The sequence below is a fragment of the Neopsephotus bourkii genome, unplaced genomic scaffold (assembly GCF_033783945.1).
Source record: "Neopsephotus bourkii isolate Nb327-2 ecotype Australia unplaced genomic scaffold, CSIRO-AGI_Nbou_v1 NB_1821, whole genome shotgun sequence".
Classification (NCBI taxonomy): domain Eukaryota; kingdom Metazoa; phylum Chordata; class Aves; order Psittaciformes; family Psittacidae; genus Neopsephotus; species Neopsephotus bourkii.
Window position 1 is genome coordinate 930,139 of NW_026902294.1, and position 19,134 is coordinate 949,272.

The 19,134-nt window shown below is 47.6% G+C and overlaps 1 protein-coding gene and 1 long non-coding RNA gene across 4 annotated transcripts in view; one reads left to right on the top strand and one right to left on the bottom strand.

The window, feature by feature from the left end:
- Positions 1-3,201: 3,201 nt before the first annotated feature.
- HOXB4 (homeobox B4) lies at positions 3,202-18,607 on the bottom strand. 3 transcript variants are annotated; one of them, XM_061343108.1, is made up of 3 exons: positions 18,301-18,607; positions 5,435-5,855; positions 3,202-4,631 (listed from the first exon to the last, which is right to left on the bottom strand). In XM_061343108.1, the coding sequence occupies exons 2-3, from the start codon at positions 5,847-5,849 to the stop codon at positions 4,315-4,317; spliced, it is 732 nt and encodes a 243-aa protein (XP_061199092.1). In that variant the 5' UTR covers positions 5,850-5,855; positions 18,301-18,607; the 3' UTR covers positions 3,202-4,314. The 3 variants fall into 3 exon arrangements, with proteins under 3 accessions (XP_061199092.1, XP_061199091.1, XP_061199093.1); XM_061343107.1 differs by lacking the exon at positions 18,301-18,607 and adding an exon at positions 9,313-9,437; XM_061343109.1 differs by lacking the exon at positions 18,301-18,607 and adding an exon at positions 5,966-6,329.
- The window catches only part of LOC133206847 (uncharacterized), a 29,021-nt gene continuing 15,512 nt past the window's right edge, over positions 5,626-19,134 (top strand). Inside the window, exons 1-2 of the long non-coding RNA XR_009723887.1 lie at positions 5,626-5,765; positions 15,378-15,471. This is a non-coding gene — a long non-coding RNA (uncharacterized LOC133206847). The remainder of the gene's footprint in view (positions 5,766-15,377; positions 15,472-19,134) is intronic.

Sequence of the window (19,134 nt, forward strand, 5' to 3'; positions counted from 1 at the left end):
CCGCCCCGGGTGGGATCCCCCATCACAGCTCCGCGCTGCTCCGCGCAGGCAGCTGGGCACAGAGAGGCTTTTGAGAGCGCCGTGGGCAGGAGCGAAGTGGGAGGAGGTGCGGGGGGAAAGCGGGGGGGGGGCTCTCAAACAAAGGAATTTCTGAAAATAAGAAGCGAGATGAGACGCAGGAACGGGCGGGGGGCTCCGCTCCTGCACTGCGAGGTTGGGGTTATTTCTCCCCCCCCTCCGAGTCTGGGGGGTAAAACAGGGCTCTGCTCGCCGAGCCAACGCTGCGCGGATGCTCTGCGCCTTCCCTCTCTTTTCTCACACCGAAGCAACACGCCAAGACAGAGGGCTTTGAAGTGAAATCAGAGGGGAAAGCGTCTGTCGGGCCCGGGCTGGGCAGCAGAACCATTAAACCGTGAGAAAGCAGAAATAACCCCACTTCTAAGACCCTTCTTCATTCCTTTCTCTCACACCCCCCCCCCCCCCCCCCCCCCCGCCTCCCGGGGCTGGTTCCCGGCTTCCACGGCCCGAGGCCGCGGTGAGGGCCAGGCCGGCGGGACCTCGCACACGCAAAGTTTTGCTGCGCTGCGGGCTCAGCACAATGTCCAGCCTCGGGGAGGTCAAGGGGTTTGCGAGGTCATTCCCTGGCTATAATACACAGCTAATCGCCTAGAAAACGTGTCCTCTGCGTGAACTCTCTTCCCCCGATCGGGGCTTGCCAGAGCTGAAGTTTGTCTCCCCAGTTTTCAGCCTTTTCCTTCACTACGGTATTCCCACACCGCTCCCGGGACGGGGCAGGAACCAGCACCAACGGGACCCCGGCAGTACCGGGACAAAGACATCCCCAGGAACCCCCACACTCTGGGGCACCCAGGCCCCCCGGGACACCCGCACCAGGGATCCCTGCACCCCGAAACCCCTCAAACCCTCCCCACACCCGTCGGTAACGGGCGGAAGATGTTGCTCAGGGGAAAAAAAATAATTGTAAAAGGGAAAAAGGTGGAAAAGGGATTTAAAAACAGGAAAGAGAGAGGCTTCCCCCCCAGAACTCCCCCCCTAGAGCCTCGCCAGTGACCCCGCAGAGAAGCTCCACGGGGCCGATCCCGCACACGCAACAGCCCCGAATCGAAGAGAAACACACAAACCCCCCTCACCACGAATAACCCGCCTGGAAACTCTCTCTGCCGCTTGCCTCGCTTACACCGGCCAAAACAAAACGAGAAAGCAGAAGGGAAAGCCCGCACAAGCATTCACGAGTTGTTTTGCTTTCTGCCATTTTTCCTTTTTGAGCTCCTTTTTTCCCCCTTTTTTCCTCCTGCTTCCCCAGGTTTCTGCTGGAAGAGGCAACAAACAGACCCGAAACGCATGCCAAGAGAGCAGCTCTGTTACCTGGTTCGCTCCCACATCCTTTTTCCAACGCCCCAGAGACGGCCCTCATGGTTTGGGTGGTTTCTTCCAAAGTGAGAGGTCTGGGGGAAGGGGATCCCTTTGAGAGGGGGGTGTTTTGCTTTTGTTTTTCTCCCCCAAAAATAAAGCTTTCACCTTTACGATCCAGATTTTATTATTAATAAGATTATTTCCCCTGAAGATTCTTGTAGAACTCCGGGTGCTTTTTTCCCAACAGACGGTCTGCGGAGATTTGCTGTTGAATAACAATGGGAAAAGGATAAGTATTTAAAGAAAAGAAGTGATTAATGATTTTCTGTATAATTCTCGCATTTTTCTTAGCTTCTGTCTGCTTCTAATGGCTGTGAACTTTTAGGTCCTATAGAAATCTTCTTTTCTCCCCCTTCTATTCTATTCATACTTTCCAGCTTTGATTTGCTTCTATAGACCCCGCATTCCTGGAAGCATATGCCTTTTTCTTTTTAAAAATAGAACGATTTTTTTGCCATTCTTAGGAGCCCTATCTCGAAAATAACACCCTCTTTACAACCCCCGCACATCAAAGAGAGAAACAGGAAAATAAAATGCAACAACACCCCCACAACACCCCAACCTCAGGCATTGCAATAAAATACAGCCCTTGCCACCCGCCCTGGGAAAAAAAGAAGGGTTGAAATAGAAACTTAAAAGGTTTGTAGTTGCTGCTGCTAAACCCGCTATAGTTAACCAAAAATACAGCCATAAATCCATTTCTCCTACATCACAGCTGTGCCATGTGACTACATTAATATTATTTTAAAGTATGAAAATGTCAATAGAAAGAAAAATCGAGCGGCCTTTGTTCGAGCTGGGGGCAGGGACACTTGGGGGGGGGGGGACGGACGACACTTTATTTGCGCTGTGGCCGTGCGGTGACTTACTACAACTCAAGGAATAACCCATCCACACACCCTGGCTTGGAAATATTTCAAGCCTTGCCTTTGTTTGGGAAGAAATGCAGGGGGAATATTTCGGTCCTGATGGGGGGTCCGGGAGAATTCCACGAACATTGAACAAATAAGCAAAAGTCATTTTTGCCTGGAGAGGAGAGTATAAGAAAATGATCCTTTTCTTCAGCTGGTGCCACGGATTCCACCCCTGACAGACCCCCCTGAGCACAATAGTCCAGTTTTTATATATTTGGAACTTAGGACTGGAATGTTATTTCGTCCTGAACCGTATTTTCGATACTTTCTATGAGGAAGAAAATGAAAATTAATACAAGAGCTGCGGCTCACAAAAGGAGCCATTTGTCTTCTTGATTATCTATTTGCTTGTCAGGCTCTGAGCTATCGCAGGAGCCAGCTCCTTTGTAATATCAGAACACACAGAAAACCTGCAAACACCGAGAAACATCTGTGCAAAAATTAGACTCATTAATGCATTAACTACCTCGGAGAAGGAGATTTGGGGTCTTTTTTTAAACTCGAGAAGTCTCTCTAGAGAAATCCATCGCTCCATCCATTCCTCACAGCAAAGCAAAGCGCTAATGACTCGCTCTGTTTTGGCTGAGCCCAGTTTGGGAAGAGCATATTAATATATGCTTAGAACAAATAAATCATAATATGTACGGCTTAGCAGTACTTAAGGCTGATATACCCTAGTCAAATATCTTTTGTTTTCATTAGGGACTTGAGGCTGTGCCACTGACACCAGAAATGCCTGTAAAAAACAAACGTGCTCTTTAATTCATTCCTTGAAAATAGGTATTTTTTTGATCCTCACCAGAATAAAAAGTCAGCACCCCCCTCCCCACAATAGAAACCACGCAGGGGCAGGTTCACAATGAACAGATTTATTTCCAATTGCGCTTTTTGTTTCTGCTGTTGTTTCTTTTCTCTGCTCATTACAGGTAATCCTAGACAGCAAGAAGGACAAAGGGAGTAGAGGAAGGGTATCGACGGGGGGGGGGTAGGGGGGCTTGCCAAAGCTCTGGTTCACCCCAGAGGGACAAACCCTCACCCCTCCATCCCGAATTCACATTTTCAGTACAAAACTGGGCGCCACAGCAGGAGAGGGGGGCTCCCCCCTCCTCACCCTGGCCTGTGGGGGTGAATCCAGGTGCCACAGTTCATCACCCTGTTCCTAAACTACCCCACCTTCCCTTCCCAGAATCACTATTAACATACTGGAAATAAAATAGCGGGGGGGTGGTGGTGTCTGCAGCACTCCCTATCCTCCTGCTTTCTTTGTCCACCACCCATTTGACCTAGTTATCCCTTCCTCCCCCCCCGCCCCCAGGGTATTCCCCCACTTCCACTCAGGACCAGCGCAGTGTCCTGGAGCAACACCACCACCCCCTCCTCACACCCCTGTGGATTTGGATTTTGTTTGTTGCGTTTTCCCCACTCCATGGCAGGGCCGTGTTAGAATCGCCGCGTCTTTGGGATGGCGGGATAGAAACTTCCCGTTCGTGGCTGGCAGGCGAGAAGGGAAAAAGAAGAGGGGGGGAAAAAAGGGGGTGGGTGGAGGTGGAGGGGGGAGAAAATCCAGTTCGTCTTGAAGAAACTGAGCCTCATTTATTAAAGTGAGCGCTGGTTGTCGAGGTAATAGCAGACATAAGGTCCATCCTTTGTACGGGAGAGTAAACATGACAAATGGGGCAGAGCTTGGCGTGATTAAAGATGAAACAAGGATCCATCTTAGCCAAATCTGAAAACTACTATCTACAGCCTCCTCTTAATGGAAGAGGCACAACAGCCCAGCTCTGCTTTGTTGCAGCTGGGTCTCCCTGTTTCCCCTATAAATAAAGAGCACCCCTCCTTCCCTTGCTTCTCGGAGCATTAAAAACAAAGTACCATGTGTTCCCTACACACACACAAACTCACAAACACGCACACTCCATCCATCCATCCATCTATCCATCCATCCATCCATGCATCCAAGGAATAGTTATAGGCTGGTGGCTGGTCCATGGGATCGGTTTTGAGATCCTCCTTGTGGGATCTGCAGGCTGGCAGAGGAGCTGGAAGAATTAGACCTGATCTTGGTATTTGGTAACTTGTGATCTTTTTTCCATTTCATCCTCCTGTTCTGGAACCAGATTTTGATCTGGCGCTCGGAGAGGCAGAGGGAATGGGCGATCTCGACCCTGCGCCTCCGGGTGAGATAACGGTTATAGTGAAATTCCTTCTCCAGCTCCAGGACTTGCTGCCTGGTGTAGGCTGTACGGGAGCGTTTCGGTTCCCCTCCTGAGTAATTGGGGTTTACTGAACAAACAAAGGAGGAAAAAGAAAAAGGAGAAGAAGAAAGAAAAAAAAAAAAAAAGGAAGAAAAAAAAACAAAACAAAGAGCAGAAGAATTACCGAGCTGTTCCTTTCACGGGTCCTTTCCCCCCAAAAAAGCATCGCACATTCTTTTGGTGGGGGGATACACTCAAAAAACACACACCACAAACCTGCTAAAAATACACCCAGAACCTATCTGCAAATCTCCACCTCCATCCTCGCTGCTTGACGTGTATTCCTGTCTAAACGTTTTTATAAGGTCCCCTAGACACATTTTCCATGCCCTCTACGTGTGTATATACACACACACGTATATATATACGCACACCTCTACTTGAGCATCACTGTATTATACCCAAATCTTTAAAGATCCCCCTGCACACGTGCAAGCAGGCAAACGCAGACACTCCTTGTTATTAAATATCACACACCAAAAAAAAAAAAAAAAGAAAGAAAAAAAAGAAAAAAAAAGGGGGAGGGATAGTAAAAGTTTACTCAACCCGCCACTTAAATACAAATTACGAAAACATAAAACTTAACTTATGAAGATTCAACAGCCATAAAAAAAAGTAGCCTGCAAGAAATTGGAGGAGGATGGTAACAGAGACTTCAAAGGCACATGGCCAAGCAGAGCAATAAAAATTTATGGAGGATGTAATTATACCGCTCTGCAAACAGGCGATCGTAAATCTCCGCGAATGGTTATTTTACAACTGGTGCAATAGGATTTCTACAAGACTTTGAGGTGCTACTCGGTATAAAGCGAAGCGCTTCGGCTCACTTACCCGTGCTTACATGGACTTTCTTCATCCAGGGGTAGACCACCGGCTCCTTGCAGGGGGGGGCGGGCGGGTTCCGGGGGTCCTGGCTGCAGGAGGGCGGCGGGCTGGGGGTGCCCGGCTGGCGGGGGGGGCCCGCCGCGGGGAGGTGGCCCCGCAAGCCGGGTGGAGGACGGCCGTGACCCCGGGGGGACGGCAGCGCTGCTGGGCGGCCGGCGCTGGGACAGGAGGAGTAGAGCTGCTCCTCGCAGGCTGACCGCGGCGGGTACATCGCGTCATGGTGGAAAGTGCCCTCTCGCCTCTGGCTGCCGTAATATTCCGGCGAGTGACTGGGAAGGTAATCGCTGTGGGAATACTCTTCACAGGGTGGGAACTTGGGGTCCACATAGTTGGAGTTGATCAAAAACGAGCTCATGGCCATTAATTTCTTAGAATTGCACACACGGAAAAAAAAAATATATATATCTATCTCTCCTAAAATTTATCCCCGTCCCCCCCTTTACTCGTTTTCCTGTTTCGCGGAACCCTCCTACTTACTGTCAAGTGAACAAAGTTGAGTCCATGTGACAGCGCGGGCCAATGGCGAGGGGCCCCGCGGTCCCCGGATAAGGAAACCTGCCCAGCCCGGGCTCTCCCGGGGCCCTGAGCACCCCCGGGAGGCGACCGGGGGCTCCCGCTCCCCCCCCCAGCCCCGACCCCGGCCTTGTCGGCCCCGAGCCCCGCAGAGCCTCGCGGGCGAGGACTGGCCCCCACCCCTCCGGGGGTGTGTCCTTGGCTCGGGGCGGGGGGGGAGTGTGGGAGAAGGAGGAGGGGTGGGAAAAAATAAATGCATCCCCCCCCCCCCCAGCAAAACCAGATTTCATTAAAATAGAAGTAAAAAATGATTTCTGCGGGGCTCGGGGCTCGCCGCTAGTGCCCCCGTACACGCTCTGCAGAGGTCCCCGCGGGCGGGGGTTACAGCTCATCCCCCCGCCAAGGTGATGCGGGAAGGGACGAGCCTGGCAGAGATGAATAGGGCTCGTTGGGGATCGATAAGGAATTCATCAGCTAATTCGGGGTGCCCGGTGTCCTAAATCACATTTCTGAGATTGACCGTTTTCCCACGCACCGGTGGTAAAGGGAGCCCATCCTCCGAGCAGGGAATCAGGGACTTGATGAACAATTACAAAAGCGAATTAGCCCAAGTCCTAATGCATCTTCCGCTCGCCCTTCTGGTAATAAAGACGCTTTAAAAGCCAGAGCAAACCAGCAGCCTTTCAAAAGCCACCACCCCACAAAGCCGGGTTTAAACCCGAAACGCGCAATAAGCTCCTCGCAAGCAGTAATGTATGTGTGTGTATATATATATATATGTTAGTTTTGTTGGTGTCAGTGCTGAGATTACACAACCTAAAGCAATAGTGGGCTCCTAGTTCTTAAATGGCAGCAATAACGCCCCTTCCTCCCCCTTCTTCCCCCAACCTCCCCTCAAGCACAGATTTTATCTCGAAGTGATGATAAAGTTTATCGCAGGAGCGCTGGAGTTGAGCTAAGGTCAAATCCAAAGTATTTCTTTTCAGCCAGAAAACGGTTTTCTGGTGAAGATCTTGGTTTCACCCTTTTATTTAAGGTTGTGGGGTGTGGGTGGCTCTCTTTTTTTTGGGGGGGGGGGGAGGGAGTGGTGGTTTGTTTTTAGTGCCTTCTGGGTGTGTGACCTGTAGTGTTTGTGTCAACTACATATTCCCCTAGATACGAATTTGTGACCCAACTTCCTTTACACAAATTCGGATCTACAGGGTACATATAGAAGACAGATGCATCCTCCTTGGTCAGAGATCTTCGCCTACCGCCATAATTATCTTCTGGGGAGGGAGGGCAGAGTTTTGGGACTCGAGAGATCAGGAATTAATCTATAGGTAAAGATGGTTCAAAGATTTCACTCTTCAGAGGAAAGACGATTAATTAAAGCACCAACACAGCATCCGAATAGCCAATACTAGGAGAGAAAACCTGGAACTTTCCTACCCTCTCCTCCATCCCTTGCACGTTAATTTACCGCTCTGCTAAAAAATCATCTCCTGAATATATATATAGAGAGAGATGCATAAAGAGCTTCGAATCCAAATAATCGCCGTTTAAAAGCAAAACGCCACTGCCCAGTCCCCTCCACCCTGAAACGCGCGGAATGAGTTTCTGATACGCAGTGCAGAGATTTAATCCATTTTTCGTTCTTGGAGGTCAACTAAGGTTTGGGTTTATACGTGCATGTAAGGATAAATTATATATATAGACATAAGCAAGAAGCAGATGAAAAGAAATACAGAATGTAAAGGCAGATGGGACGACAGGCGCTTTTTTTTTATGACAGGCAATTCTTTTTACAACCCGAGAAAAAGATCAAAGGCGTTTCATTTCCGAAAAAGGGATATAAAGCAATAAAATATTCATCCTGTCTAGGTAATGAACCTTCATTCGGAACTAATGAGGGTAGCATCATGTTGAGATTTCGTTTAAAATTACAGTTGCCCAAGAGATTAAAAGTACAACATCCCCCCCCCCCTCCTTTTTCCCCCTATTCTTTTTTTATTTGTATTTCAAAAGGCAGAACCTTTTTGGTCAAGTATCTCCCGAATTAATTGCATTTAAATGCCACAGCAAAGAGGCTCTGAGAGAAAAGCTGCATTTCCCCTCCATTAAAATTCCTGCAAAACATCCTCAATATATTTCACAAATTCCTTCATTTTTTTCCTAATAAAAAGAGCCGTGGCCAAGCACGAATGTCCCTGGGCTTTCCCGGACACACGATGTCCGCAGATTTTTCGGATACTTTAACGCGAATAGTCGGTTTTCCTGATAAAACATATAATTCGCAGAGAAACTGAAAAAGGACGGCATATTTTAAGCAATAAGCCCAAATGCACCTGGGGCAACCCCCAGACCATTTTACACGCCAAAACAAGCCCCCAGATTCCCAACCAAAGTCGCAGAGTGAAGCAAAGCCGCTTTTTGCATGGAGCAGATTTCCCCCCTCCACAGACCTATACCGGGGAGCAGCAGCCACTCTAAAATTCACCTTCCCCTTTAAACCCTGCCATCAAAGTAAGGAGCCAAATAAAATCCGCTTGTACAACGTGCAGCTGGATGCCATGAAATAATTCCACAGAACCAATCCTATCAGAGTTCCTTTTTTTTTTTTTTTTAATTATTATTAACTGAAATGTTATTCCTCCTTTCCAATCCTCTCTCTGATTTATTTTATTGGATTTCCTCGCAGCCTGTTCCTAACCGAGGAGAGGAGTTTCAATAGCCATAACTAAGGCCTATTCCTGATTTTTATCTCCCTCCCACATTCTTAGCGGAAAAAAATAGGAAAGAGAAAGGTTTAATGCTCCTTCCCGGTGGCACGCAGGGGTCGGTGCCAGCAAACCAGCACCCCTAGCGTTTACCAGCCACCTTCCCCCCAAACACCTCCAAGAACTCTCCCCTCGCTGCCTCCGATCCCAAATTAAAGGCAGCCCCTCGGTGCCCCCCTCCCAGCCCCCTTCTTCACAGCTTTCTCTATCAAACCGCCCCACGCCGCATATTTCCCACAGCAAATTCCACCCGGGCTCTTTTCCACACCAAAGTAACCTCAGGCAGGAAGGAAAGGGGTGTCTCCCGGATCCCCCGACCTGTGTCCACCGCCAAGGGGTGGCCAGGGGAGCCCTCGACCCTCTCCAAAACCCTCCCAAAGGCACCTGCCAGCTCAGGGAGGGGGGTTGTTATCCCATTCTTCATGCTGAGCGCATATGTGGTTCCCCCAAAAGAGGCAGCACTCGGTGGGGAGGGTACTCCCTGCTTAGTGCCCCCCCCCACCTCCGAAGCCTGGCCCACCGCCCAGGTGTAACACCGACAGCGGTACCTACCTTAGCAAAACGTGGGTCTTTTCCTCGGAGTAATCCCCGAGGGGGCTCCCCCCAAACTTGGGAAGGTTTTGCAGGCGGAATCCTATAGAACCCCCTAAACACCCCCATCCCCCCCCCCGCCCGTTTCCCCTCCCCACCCTAGCCCGTTTTTTCCGCCCTCTCTTCCCAGTGTTGCTTTTACAATGAGATTAATTCTCGATAAGAACACTAATTTCTCTCTCTCCTTCTTCTTCTGCCTTTTTTTAGTGGGTGCCCCCTCCCCCCCTCTCCCCCCAGTATAAACCACTATTGTCCTTTAAGGCGAGCGGAGCTGCTCCCGGCAGCGCCGGGAGGCCCTCTGAGCATTTTGGGGTGGGAAACCCGCAAGTTTTGGTATTAATCTCATAGTTTGTCAGTCTTTGTTAAACAGCGAGGCGTGTCCGCAGCGCGGCGGCCGCCGAGAGCCGCGCTGACCCGCGGTTCACCCCGCGCCGCGCGCCCTCCGCACCGCTCCGCGCTTTCATTTGTAGGGCTTTTATGATTCCCCCCTTCTCCCTGTTATATCCCCCCCTTCCTCTGAAATCTCTCTCTCGGCTTTAGCAGCAATGAAGAAAGGGATATTTTCTTTTCTTTTTGCCTTTTTCCACCCTTTTCCAAGCGCAAACTTTCTTGTATGAAACTGTGTGTGTGTGTATCACCCGCGCACGGAGGGCTAAGGCGCTTCTTTAAAGCAAAACATTTAATAACGACCATCCGAGATGTACAACAGCAGGGAAGGAGGCTGAAGGGTTGGGTAGGAATCGGCCCACACCTGCTTTGCAGCAGGGAAAAGCAGATTTTAGCCCTGCGTGGTTTCCCAGCCTTAGGTGTCCTTTTCATTTCAGATAACAATATTTTAAAACCATATTTTTCCCCTTAAAACCAGCGAGGCAGCGAGGGGGGAGCAGCGCATCCCTGCGGGGATTCACCCTTTATCTCCCTGTTAACACCGCCAGCTCCAAGACCGCGGTAAAGAGGTCATTGGAGAGTAAACCGGGATTAAAAAGCGCATTCAATTGATTGTCCGGTAGAGAAAATAATAACAACTATAAATGTATATCGGGAGAAGGAAAAGTGCCCTGAATAGTGTTTGCAACGCCTGGCCGGTACTCGGAGACTCTCGGGTTAAGCCGAGTCCGTCCCGAGCAAGAGAGATAAATTAGAAATATCCTTGGAAATGGTACCTTTAATTTCCCCCCTCTCCCCTCCCCTATCTCCCTCCCTCCTCACATCTCTCCAAATGAACCCACTTCAAACGAACGCGCGTCCCTAAATGGAAAGTTAAACGTTCTGATGTAGGAGTGAATATTAGAAGGAAAGTTGGGAGGTGGTTTGGGTTGGGTTTTTTTTTCCTTTATTGCCGTGAAATTATACCTGCTTGTTTTAATATCCCGAAAACAAATGGCCTTTATTATCCATTACCTGTTCTATAAACCTGGAGTAGAAATGACTGTTCTAGAGAGATAAGTGCAGTAATTACAAGGGCGAAGAGATGGATCACCCAAGTTACAACTAAACCGGAGCCCTCATATAGTGATATTTTATAAATACCAAGCAAATTCATGGCAATTAATTAAAGCTGAATCTTATCACGCGAAACAAAACGCTTTACGTTCGCTTGAATTTCACCTACTCCATGAATATATCCGCATCGGGAAAGCAAATGGATTTTCCAGAATGCCTTTCCCAGGGCTCTAATATTCTCTCTTTCTCTTCCAAGAAAAATGACCCTTGTTATAAGTATTTAAGCACTGAAAATATTTAAAAGCGGGGGGGGAGTCGCAGGGCAAAAAGGGAAGAGTTTGCATTGCTACGACTGTTTGCTTAAGCAGCTATTGAAAAGATCTTCCCCAGTCCCAGTGCAAATAATATTTAGAGTTTGGAGGGTTCAAAGTCTGGCAGTGTAGAAATAACTTTGAAATGCCAAGGGAAATATTTATTATATCAGTTCATTAAACTGTTGCAGTGACCAGAGTGGAGTCACATTTCAAGCAAGAAATAGAAACCATTTCATTCAAATTCCGGCGGAAAACGTGCTGCAAAACGAAATTAGCTGCTTTCACCGGAGCGAGGGACGAAACGAGCACTTAAAACCGCTTTTAAATACATATATTGGGGGTTTTTAAGCCATCAATCCATTGCTTTTGCCTCTATATCATTATTTCAGATTCTCTACGATTAAGGTAGAAATGCGAACAGTAAATCATGGGCGTTATTTCTTGTCATTCTTTTCTTGTTGTGGATGATTATTTGCATTCCTACCGAGTCCGTATTAAAGATGCTCGGCTCTATGGGGGCCAGGCACCTCTTCGGATTCTGGAACTGGTTCCAAGTAAAGATTTTGGAACCACATTTTCACTAAACTTATCGGGCTTTTGAATTTCTTTTTCTTTTCTTTTTTTTTTTTTTTCATTTTTTCCCCCAAATAAAATTGACGCTAGAATGAAAATTATTTTTTAACTGCTCGCTTTAATATCCTAAAGGGACCTCCTCGTAATTGGGTTGAATAAATGCATTTCCCCTTATATTCTGTTCATTCCACTCCAAATAGCGTTTCAGGGCTCATCTTAAAATAAAACCACTGAGGACTCGCTCGGCGTTTCCTCGCGGGAGACCCAAATCAACCTTCTTTTCCACACACATCCCACCCCAAAATCCCGCAGCTTCTTATCCCCCCTTTCTTCCTTCGCGGCTGAAGGTCGCTCCCACCTCGCTATCATCTTCTCTCATCTCTGCCCAGCAGCAGAGACTCTTCCTCCCACCTCGCCCCCCCCCTTCCCTCTTTCTTTCTCTCTCCCTCTTTTTTTTCCCACTGACATCAGTCTATCAGGGTTATACACAAGACCGAGTCACGCACAGCGTAAACTTTTGACCCTCAACTTTTTGACCCCTCGAGCTATAATGCTGTACTAACAAGCCCCCCAAGACCAGAGTTACCGGCTACGCCTCTAGAAACCAACGCGCTGCTGATTTTCCTATTTTATTTATTTTACTTAGGAAAAAAAAGGGGTAAAAAGATACATTTCTTTGTGATTTTTTTTTCCCTACCCAAGGAAGAACAAAAAAAAATCAGAGCTCTGCAAACATCAGATGTTTCTGTCCACATCACCCATTGCTGCTTTAGACCACTGATTTTATTTTACCCTTTTTGGTCCCCCCACATTTTTACATTTAAAAGAACAAAATGGGGGAAACCCCTCAAGAAATAATAATTTCTTTCTCTTTTATTTGGGATTTCCTCGACGAGGTTTTGACGGCGGTTATTTCCCCTGATCTAATTTTGGGGGTGATTTTTCTTCCTTTTTCGGCAGAAAAAGAGGGTTCCCCTGTTACTTAGGGAAAGCCGGAGGGCTCGAGCAAGGACTGGAGGGCTGCGGGCAGCCGGTCCCACTCTCGCCCCAGCCCGGCCCGGCCCGGCCCGGCCCCGCTGGCAGTGAACTTGGTCTGAAGCGGGCTCTGCTGGCTGCTCGGGGACGTTACAGCCGAGGAAGCCGCATCAAATCCCCCTACCCGGGGCGCCCGTTCCCCTTCTCCATCCCAGCACGACCACCCCCCTCTCCACCCCGGTGTTGCAGAGTCTCCCTACATAAACAGCCCAGATTTGCACCAAACAAACGTCCTTTCCCCCAAATCCCGGCGCTGTAATTTGTTTTGACTTGAAGGGTATATATATGTGTGTGTGTATATAGAGAGACATACATACACATGTTAAAAAGAGATAAATCAAAGCCGGGGAAAAACCTCGTACTAGTCTTATTCTTTCAACGCTCGCTGTCAAAATAGTTTCTTTTTAAAGCTATTTAGGGTAACAGAACACGGAAAAACTATGCCGGGTGGACACCTCCCGAGTTAAGTTATCAACCTCCTTCCAAATATCATTTATTTAACATTAGGAGAGGAAAGAATGGGAAAAATCAGCTCAGACACCGAAATAGCCACACTCTGAAAGAAAATGTCATTCTTAAATCCATTCTAAGACTGGAAAGAAACCCCGGAGGAGGAGCCAAAGCCCATAAAAGTCCTTTTCGGGTTCCCTAATTGAGGAGAGACCTTTAGTAAGAGGGTTTTAAATAATCCCATCAACTCGTTCCCTTCAGGTCGGACGTGTAATAAAAAAAGAGGAAGGGGCTGGGGTAAAGAAAGAGCAAATCCTCATCCTGAAATTCAGCTGTGGGGGAGGGAAAAGGGTTCGGGGAGCGGAGCTGGAGGGAAGAGGGTGGTTTCCTTCGAAAGCTTGGGGGGGGGAACTGGACACACAGGAGTGTGGGCTGGAGTCATTTACAGGACTATGGCAAAGAAATAGGTGAATAATCAGAGTCTTCTTCTGAATAGAGTGAACCACAAGAGTTACAGCCTGAGCAGTGCGATTTCTAGTCGCTGCCTCTCTGCCAAGGCAGGAGGGACCCGCCGCCTCCCAACTTTCATTTCTGGGGCCAGAAACAAACAGAACAAGGAGATCCCTTTGGCTTAAATACCACATTGCTGGTGTGTGTCTGTAGTGGAGCAATATGAACCACATCCAGTCCTTCTCCAGCCCTCCCCCTCGGTTACGGCCAGTGCCCAGCACACCCGCGCAGTGGGATGGGTACATTAAAAGGAAAAAAAAAAAAAAGGAAAAAAAGGAAAAAAAGAAGGGGTAGAAAATGGGAAAAAAAAATAAGGAAAAAAAAGGAGGAAGAAGAAAAGAAATAAAGAAGGAAAGAAATAAAGAAAAACCCCTGGAGCTTATGTTTTCCTTGCAAAGGTGCCCCGGCAGCCCCCGGGGCCCGCTCTGTGTTGTGATACGATGCTCACCCTCTCCTCCAAGAGAGGAGCCGGGGCTGTACAAGTCTGCTGACCTCGGAATGATCCCTCTTGCCTATGAATTATTGATGAGATATGAGCTCTGATTTCTCTTTTCAGTATGCAAACCCCATTATACTGTTAAAATGGCGATTTAATCGTTTAGAATAGCTTCGCTTTTTTTTTTCCCAACTCATTTGTGCCCCTTCCTTTTCATTTAATTCTCTTAATTAAATCCTTTAACAGATTTTAATCACTTTTTGTTGAATAAAATAAGGCATCATACACATCTGTAACTAGGTTACCTTGGCGAAGTTTGTTTTTGGTGGGGTTTCTTTGTTTTGGGGTTGTTTTTAGTTTGCTCTGCTTGCTCCTTTGGGTGAGGTTTTTAAAACCTAAGTGAGAGGGAATTTTCTGTTACCCTGAACCCGGTGAGCAAAGAAAGTCTAAAACACAGGAAAGCTTGACGAAAAAGAGCCCTACAAAATAAATACATCAATAAACCCGTGACATTCACAGTGGCCTGACAACGGCGTTGCAACCTCGGGCTGCCTTTTGCATTGAAACACTCTCCAAACCACTCACAAATGCATTTCCCCACCCCCCTATTTACTGCTGAACGATCCTAAGAACCAAAATGGGTATTTTACGGGTGAAATTTCATCTATTTTTCGCCCTTCAGCAGCAGTCTGAGCACGGGGGTCCCTGGCCCGCCCTGGAAGACACTCCAAAAGGCAGCTTGAAGGGAGCTGGAATTAATACAGATGCTTAGCTTGGCTCCTTCAGGCTGTGGAGCCTGGGCTGGCTCTTGGGTGAGAAATAACTGCTGTGGGGTTTGGGTTTTTTTCCCCTTCAAAGCAGCAGTGGGGTTTCTATAACGTTTAGTAAATGAAATAGGAAACCTTCAGAGAAGGGGGAAAGCTAGAGAGGACAGGGAGCAAAAATAGGTGTAATGTCATATGGTTGCATTCATTTTTGGATGTGAGAGGTGCTGTGAAGCAGGTAAGCTCCTGGGAAAGCTTCTCCGAGCTCTGGAAGCCTTCATTCAATTGGGGCAAACAGCCCATACGTACCTCTCCAGACCCGGTTTTGGGGAGTCACACAGAGGCTTCCCCCATGTGTACCCAGAGTCCTGACAGAAAGATCTGCAAAACCAAGGGTTTATAAAAGGAGATTTTCCTTGTAAGCAGTAATCATGTGCTAGGGATTCTCCATATTCTTAGAGCCGTTATTAAAGCTCTTTGTATTTATTCTGTCTTCTACAGCTACAGAAGAACTAATTGTCCCATGTCTGATGTATGCCATTAAAGTGAGAGAAACGATGAAAAATGCAAAGGAAAATCCCCGCCTACCTGCACGGTCAGAGCTCCGTTTTCCTGTTTACTCTCCTTATACTTCCTTTTCACCAGCAACAGGGAGACCTTTTTTTCCCCTTTCTTTAAAGAATGGGGAGGGAGGGGGGAGGGGGGGGGGGAAGCCTGTGTTAAGCTTGTGACCCCTTCCAGGCTGTAAAATGGTAGACAATGATCCCTGCTTATGCCTTACAGGAAGATGGAGGTTAATGCCATGTAAGAGAAACAGAATCACCAAATAAAACCTCCAAAATCCAGCTGGTACAAAACCCCAAACAAGTCCTATCTTTAAAATGTCCTACATGCTGCGGGTAGAAAGCAGATCTCAGACAGAGAGGACAGGGTTTATTGAAAGTGATGGGAAGGGTGATATTATCATGACAGCAACAAAATCCAGTCCCTGTTCCTTTGTGGTGGCACAGGCTGGGTGCCATCCCTGCACCGTGGATGCTCAAATAAAAGGGGTGGCACAGGGTTGATCCCTGTTGTCACCCCCACAGGCATCTCTTCCTCACCACAAAGTCCTGGGGCTAAACTGCACTGCAAATTCCCCTTGGGCTGGCTGTCCTGGTATGCCTTTTTTTTCCCCTTGGAATAACATGTTGTGTACACCAAAGGGTTAGGAACTGTGGTATGTAAGAAGAAAACCACTTGTGCTGCCTGTGATCAGAGTGGTTTTGGGAGGAAACTTTGCCTGGGACTGTATAAAACCCTTGGAGTGGGATGTGGGAATCAGGGATGCAGGTGAAAGATGGGGAAGAGGTGGATGAATGGATAGATGTATGGCTACATATATGGATTAATATATTTTTGAATTTGAGTGTTTATGGGTACCTGTATGCATTGAACTTACAGTTACATTTCAAACACACATTGAAGTGAAGAGGTAACACTTTTCTTGCCTAAAACACTACTTATCATTTGAACCAGGAGAAATGATTTCTAGTCACCAGCAGAGACCAGGAGGATAAGGAATTAGAAGGCCATCGCTCGGGCTAACCCCAGCAGGATCACATGCCTCTCCCCACATCCCTTCTTCCAGCGTTTATAACCCAGTGTAGACAAACCATCTGCAGCTTGAGGGGCTAAATTCACCATTCAAGGTCATGCCATAGAAGCCCTTTAGGATCCCATGGAATATCTTTATTATTAACTCAAAAAGGAGGCGTCCAGCTTGCACAGAGATTAGGGAGAGGCTGCTCAGCATAAAACCAGACTGCTGAATAGGAAAAGCTCCCTGCACCCCGCTTCCCTTCCTTGAATTTCCAGCTTTTTGAATCTGCGTTTACAGGTTTTCAGAGCAGAGGGCTCCAGGATTGCACTGGCCACCCCCTGACTGCACAGGGAGAAGCCAGAAGTTCAAATGATAGCAAAGATATTAGGAGACACATGGAGCAGGACAGGAAAAACAGCCCAGGGAAGGAAAAGCAATCTCCAAAGTGTGCTAAAGGGGGACATTCTGCTTTGTGTAAGAGAGACGGACATGTGTCCACCAAATGTTGTCTTACCCTAAAAAGGAGGGGGGAAAAAAAGCTTGTGAGTGCTCCAAATTCTAGCCCCCCCCCCCCCTTTCCCCTCCCCAGCACCTCCGCTTTGAACTTTTCTGTTTAAAAATTGATTTTATTTTGAAACAGAGATAGGGGGCGGGGGGGGGTGGGGGGTGGGTGGGTGTGGAATTGATGTGAGTTGGTTCAGGTGTGGACAAAGAGTCCCCCACCTCTCCTGCAAATGTGGTGACTAGGCTTGCAAAATAAGCAACCTCTCCAGGGTTGGCTTATAGGGTTCTCCCCCCTTTCTATTTGTCTCTATCAGCCCTATTTTGCTCGCTTTTGCTCTATTGCGCGGTCGCGGAGTCTGAGCCCACGGCTGAGGCCACCTGCCCGGCCAGCCCCAGCACAGCCCCTCGCCCCTCACCCGCGCAGGCTCCGCGCTCCTGCCCTTTCCTCCAACTTGTTTATTTTCCCAAAGCAAAAGGCTGCTGCCTGCCTTTTCCAGAACGATGTCAGCCCTGAGAGGGAGAGAAGGAAATCTGGGCTATATCGGTGAGCTCAGAAAGGTTTGGACGCTCTGTCTGCAAACTGCAGCCTCTCTGATTATTTTTCTGTAGCACTTCAGGACAGGCTGGAGACATAACAGTGGTCAGTCAGTGGCTCCGTGTGAGAGAAACGAACTACGGGAATATGAGGACACTCATTTATATTATTAGGGGGGCAAAAACCCAAGGAAACCCAAGAGGGGGGAGGAGGGAAGGAAAAATGGGGAGAAAAAGGAGGGGGGGGGAAAGGGAGGAGAAAGGAAGGGAAAGCCCTGGGGCAAAAAATATCGGTCTCTACACAGGCCGAAAGGAAACAGAAAAGTGCATTTCTATGGCAAGAAGGTGAAAATAATGAAAACCAAAAGGTGCTAACACCCTGAAAAGCACAGACAGAATATCGCTGATTGACATGCAAAGTCATGGTTCAGGTTTGTGGCTGTTTGCAAGCAGTTCGAAACGCGCCGAAATCGCCTCCAATAAACGCGCAATGGAGAAGGATAAACCCAAACTTTGGCTGAAGTACACATGTCCCCGGCAAAGACAGGATGGAGTTGCCGTGCAATGATAATGAATCTCTACAGCTTTTCTATTTGTCCCGCTGCCACAAAGTTTACTTGCGGGCCTCGAAGCTGTGATGGAAATGTAATGCAGTTCCAGCTCTCGGGAGGATAAGAATTAAGACCTTCTTAAAAGTGAGAAATAAAGCTCTGAAAGAGAGACAGACCCTCTTTCCTCCCCTCTCAGCCTTTAGTCATATCAACCCTTTAAAACAGTTTAAGCAGATAATATTTCAGAACTTACTTTCAGGACTCCAGTCTATTGGCTCCCTGGACTGAAAACTGGACCCGCAAAACATGTTCCCTGCAATTGCAACGTTTATCTCATCTGGAAAAGTGCTCACCCATTGCTGCCCCTTACAAGCCAAACCAAGCAGTTAAAGTGTCACTTAACATTCTAGAGAATGTGAAATATATTGTACATTGTCAACTCCCCAAAACCATAAAACTAACTTTATGGACCTCACGTGACTTTTGAGAGCCAGTGAGGGGTATCTGTCTGAGGTCTGGGCGATTTTTACGATCTAACTTCTAGATAAAACCCTATCCATTTGACATCTAAATGTCATACCCACTTTTGGTATAGTTTGCTATTAGTGAAAAAAAAAAAAAAAAAGAAAGAAAAAAGAAAGAAAAAAAATCAAGGGAAGGCGAGCAAATGGTTTGGGACCTGACAGTCCACTTCACATCCCTCTCAAAATCACTTAAGAAGTACCTAAACAGTGGGAGATTAAGTTTGGTAAGTTTTAAGCTCCAACTTTACTTGCTACGAACAAAAAGCCTAGGCTGTATTGTAGAGATGTCAGTGGCGTTTTGCCAAATCGAGCGACTTTAAAACGGAGTATCTCGTGCCTTGGGAGATTCCCTAGGTAGCGAAATGGCAACATTTGCCATCTTTGATGATGTTAAATAATCTGCAGCCAAAAAGACTCGTTGTAGTGAATGTCAGTAGTTGCAGAGATGTTATTTACATGTTAAACCGGAGACTAGGAGTTAAAAGCAGTTAAGCACAACAAACCGAGGACGAGAGATAGCAGAGTTGGGCATAGCTCAGCGCAGAAATGTATGCTGTATATAT

Bases quoted from the DNA above. Each gene is read 5' to 3' on its own strand.
- HOXB4 (XM_061343107.1), bottom strand. From the start codon at position 9,420: ATGGGGGTGTTTAGGGGGTTCTATAGGATTCCGCCTGCAAAACCTTCC. The intron at 5,856-9,312 runs GTAGGTACCGCT...TGCAATTCTAAG, and splicing joins AAGACCCACGTTTTGCTAAG to AAATTAATGGCCATGAGCTC. The intron at 4,632-5,434 runs GTAAGTGAGCCG...TTGTTTGTTCAG, and splicing joins GAAAGTCCATGTAAGCACGG to TAAACCCCAATTACTCAGGA.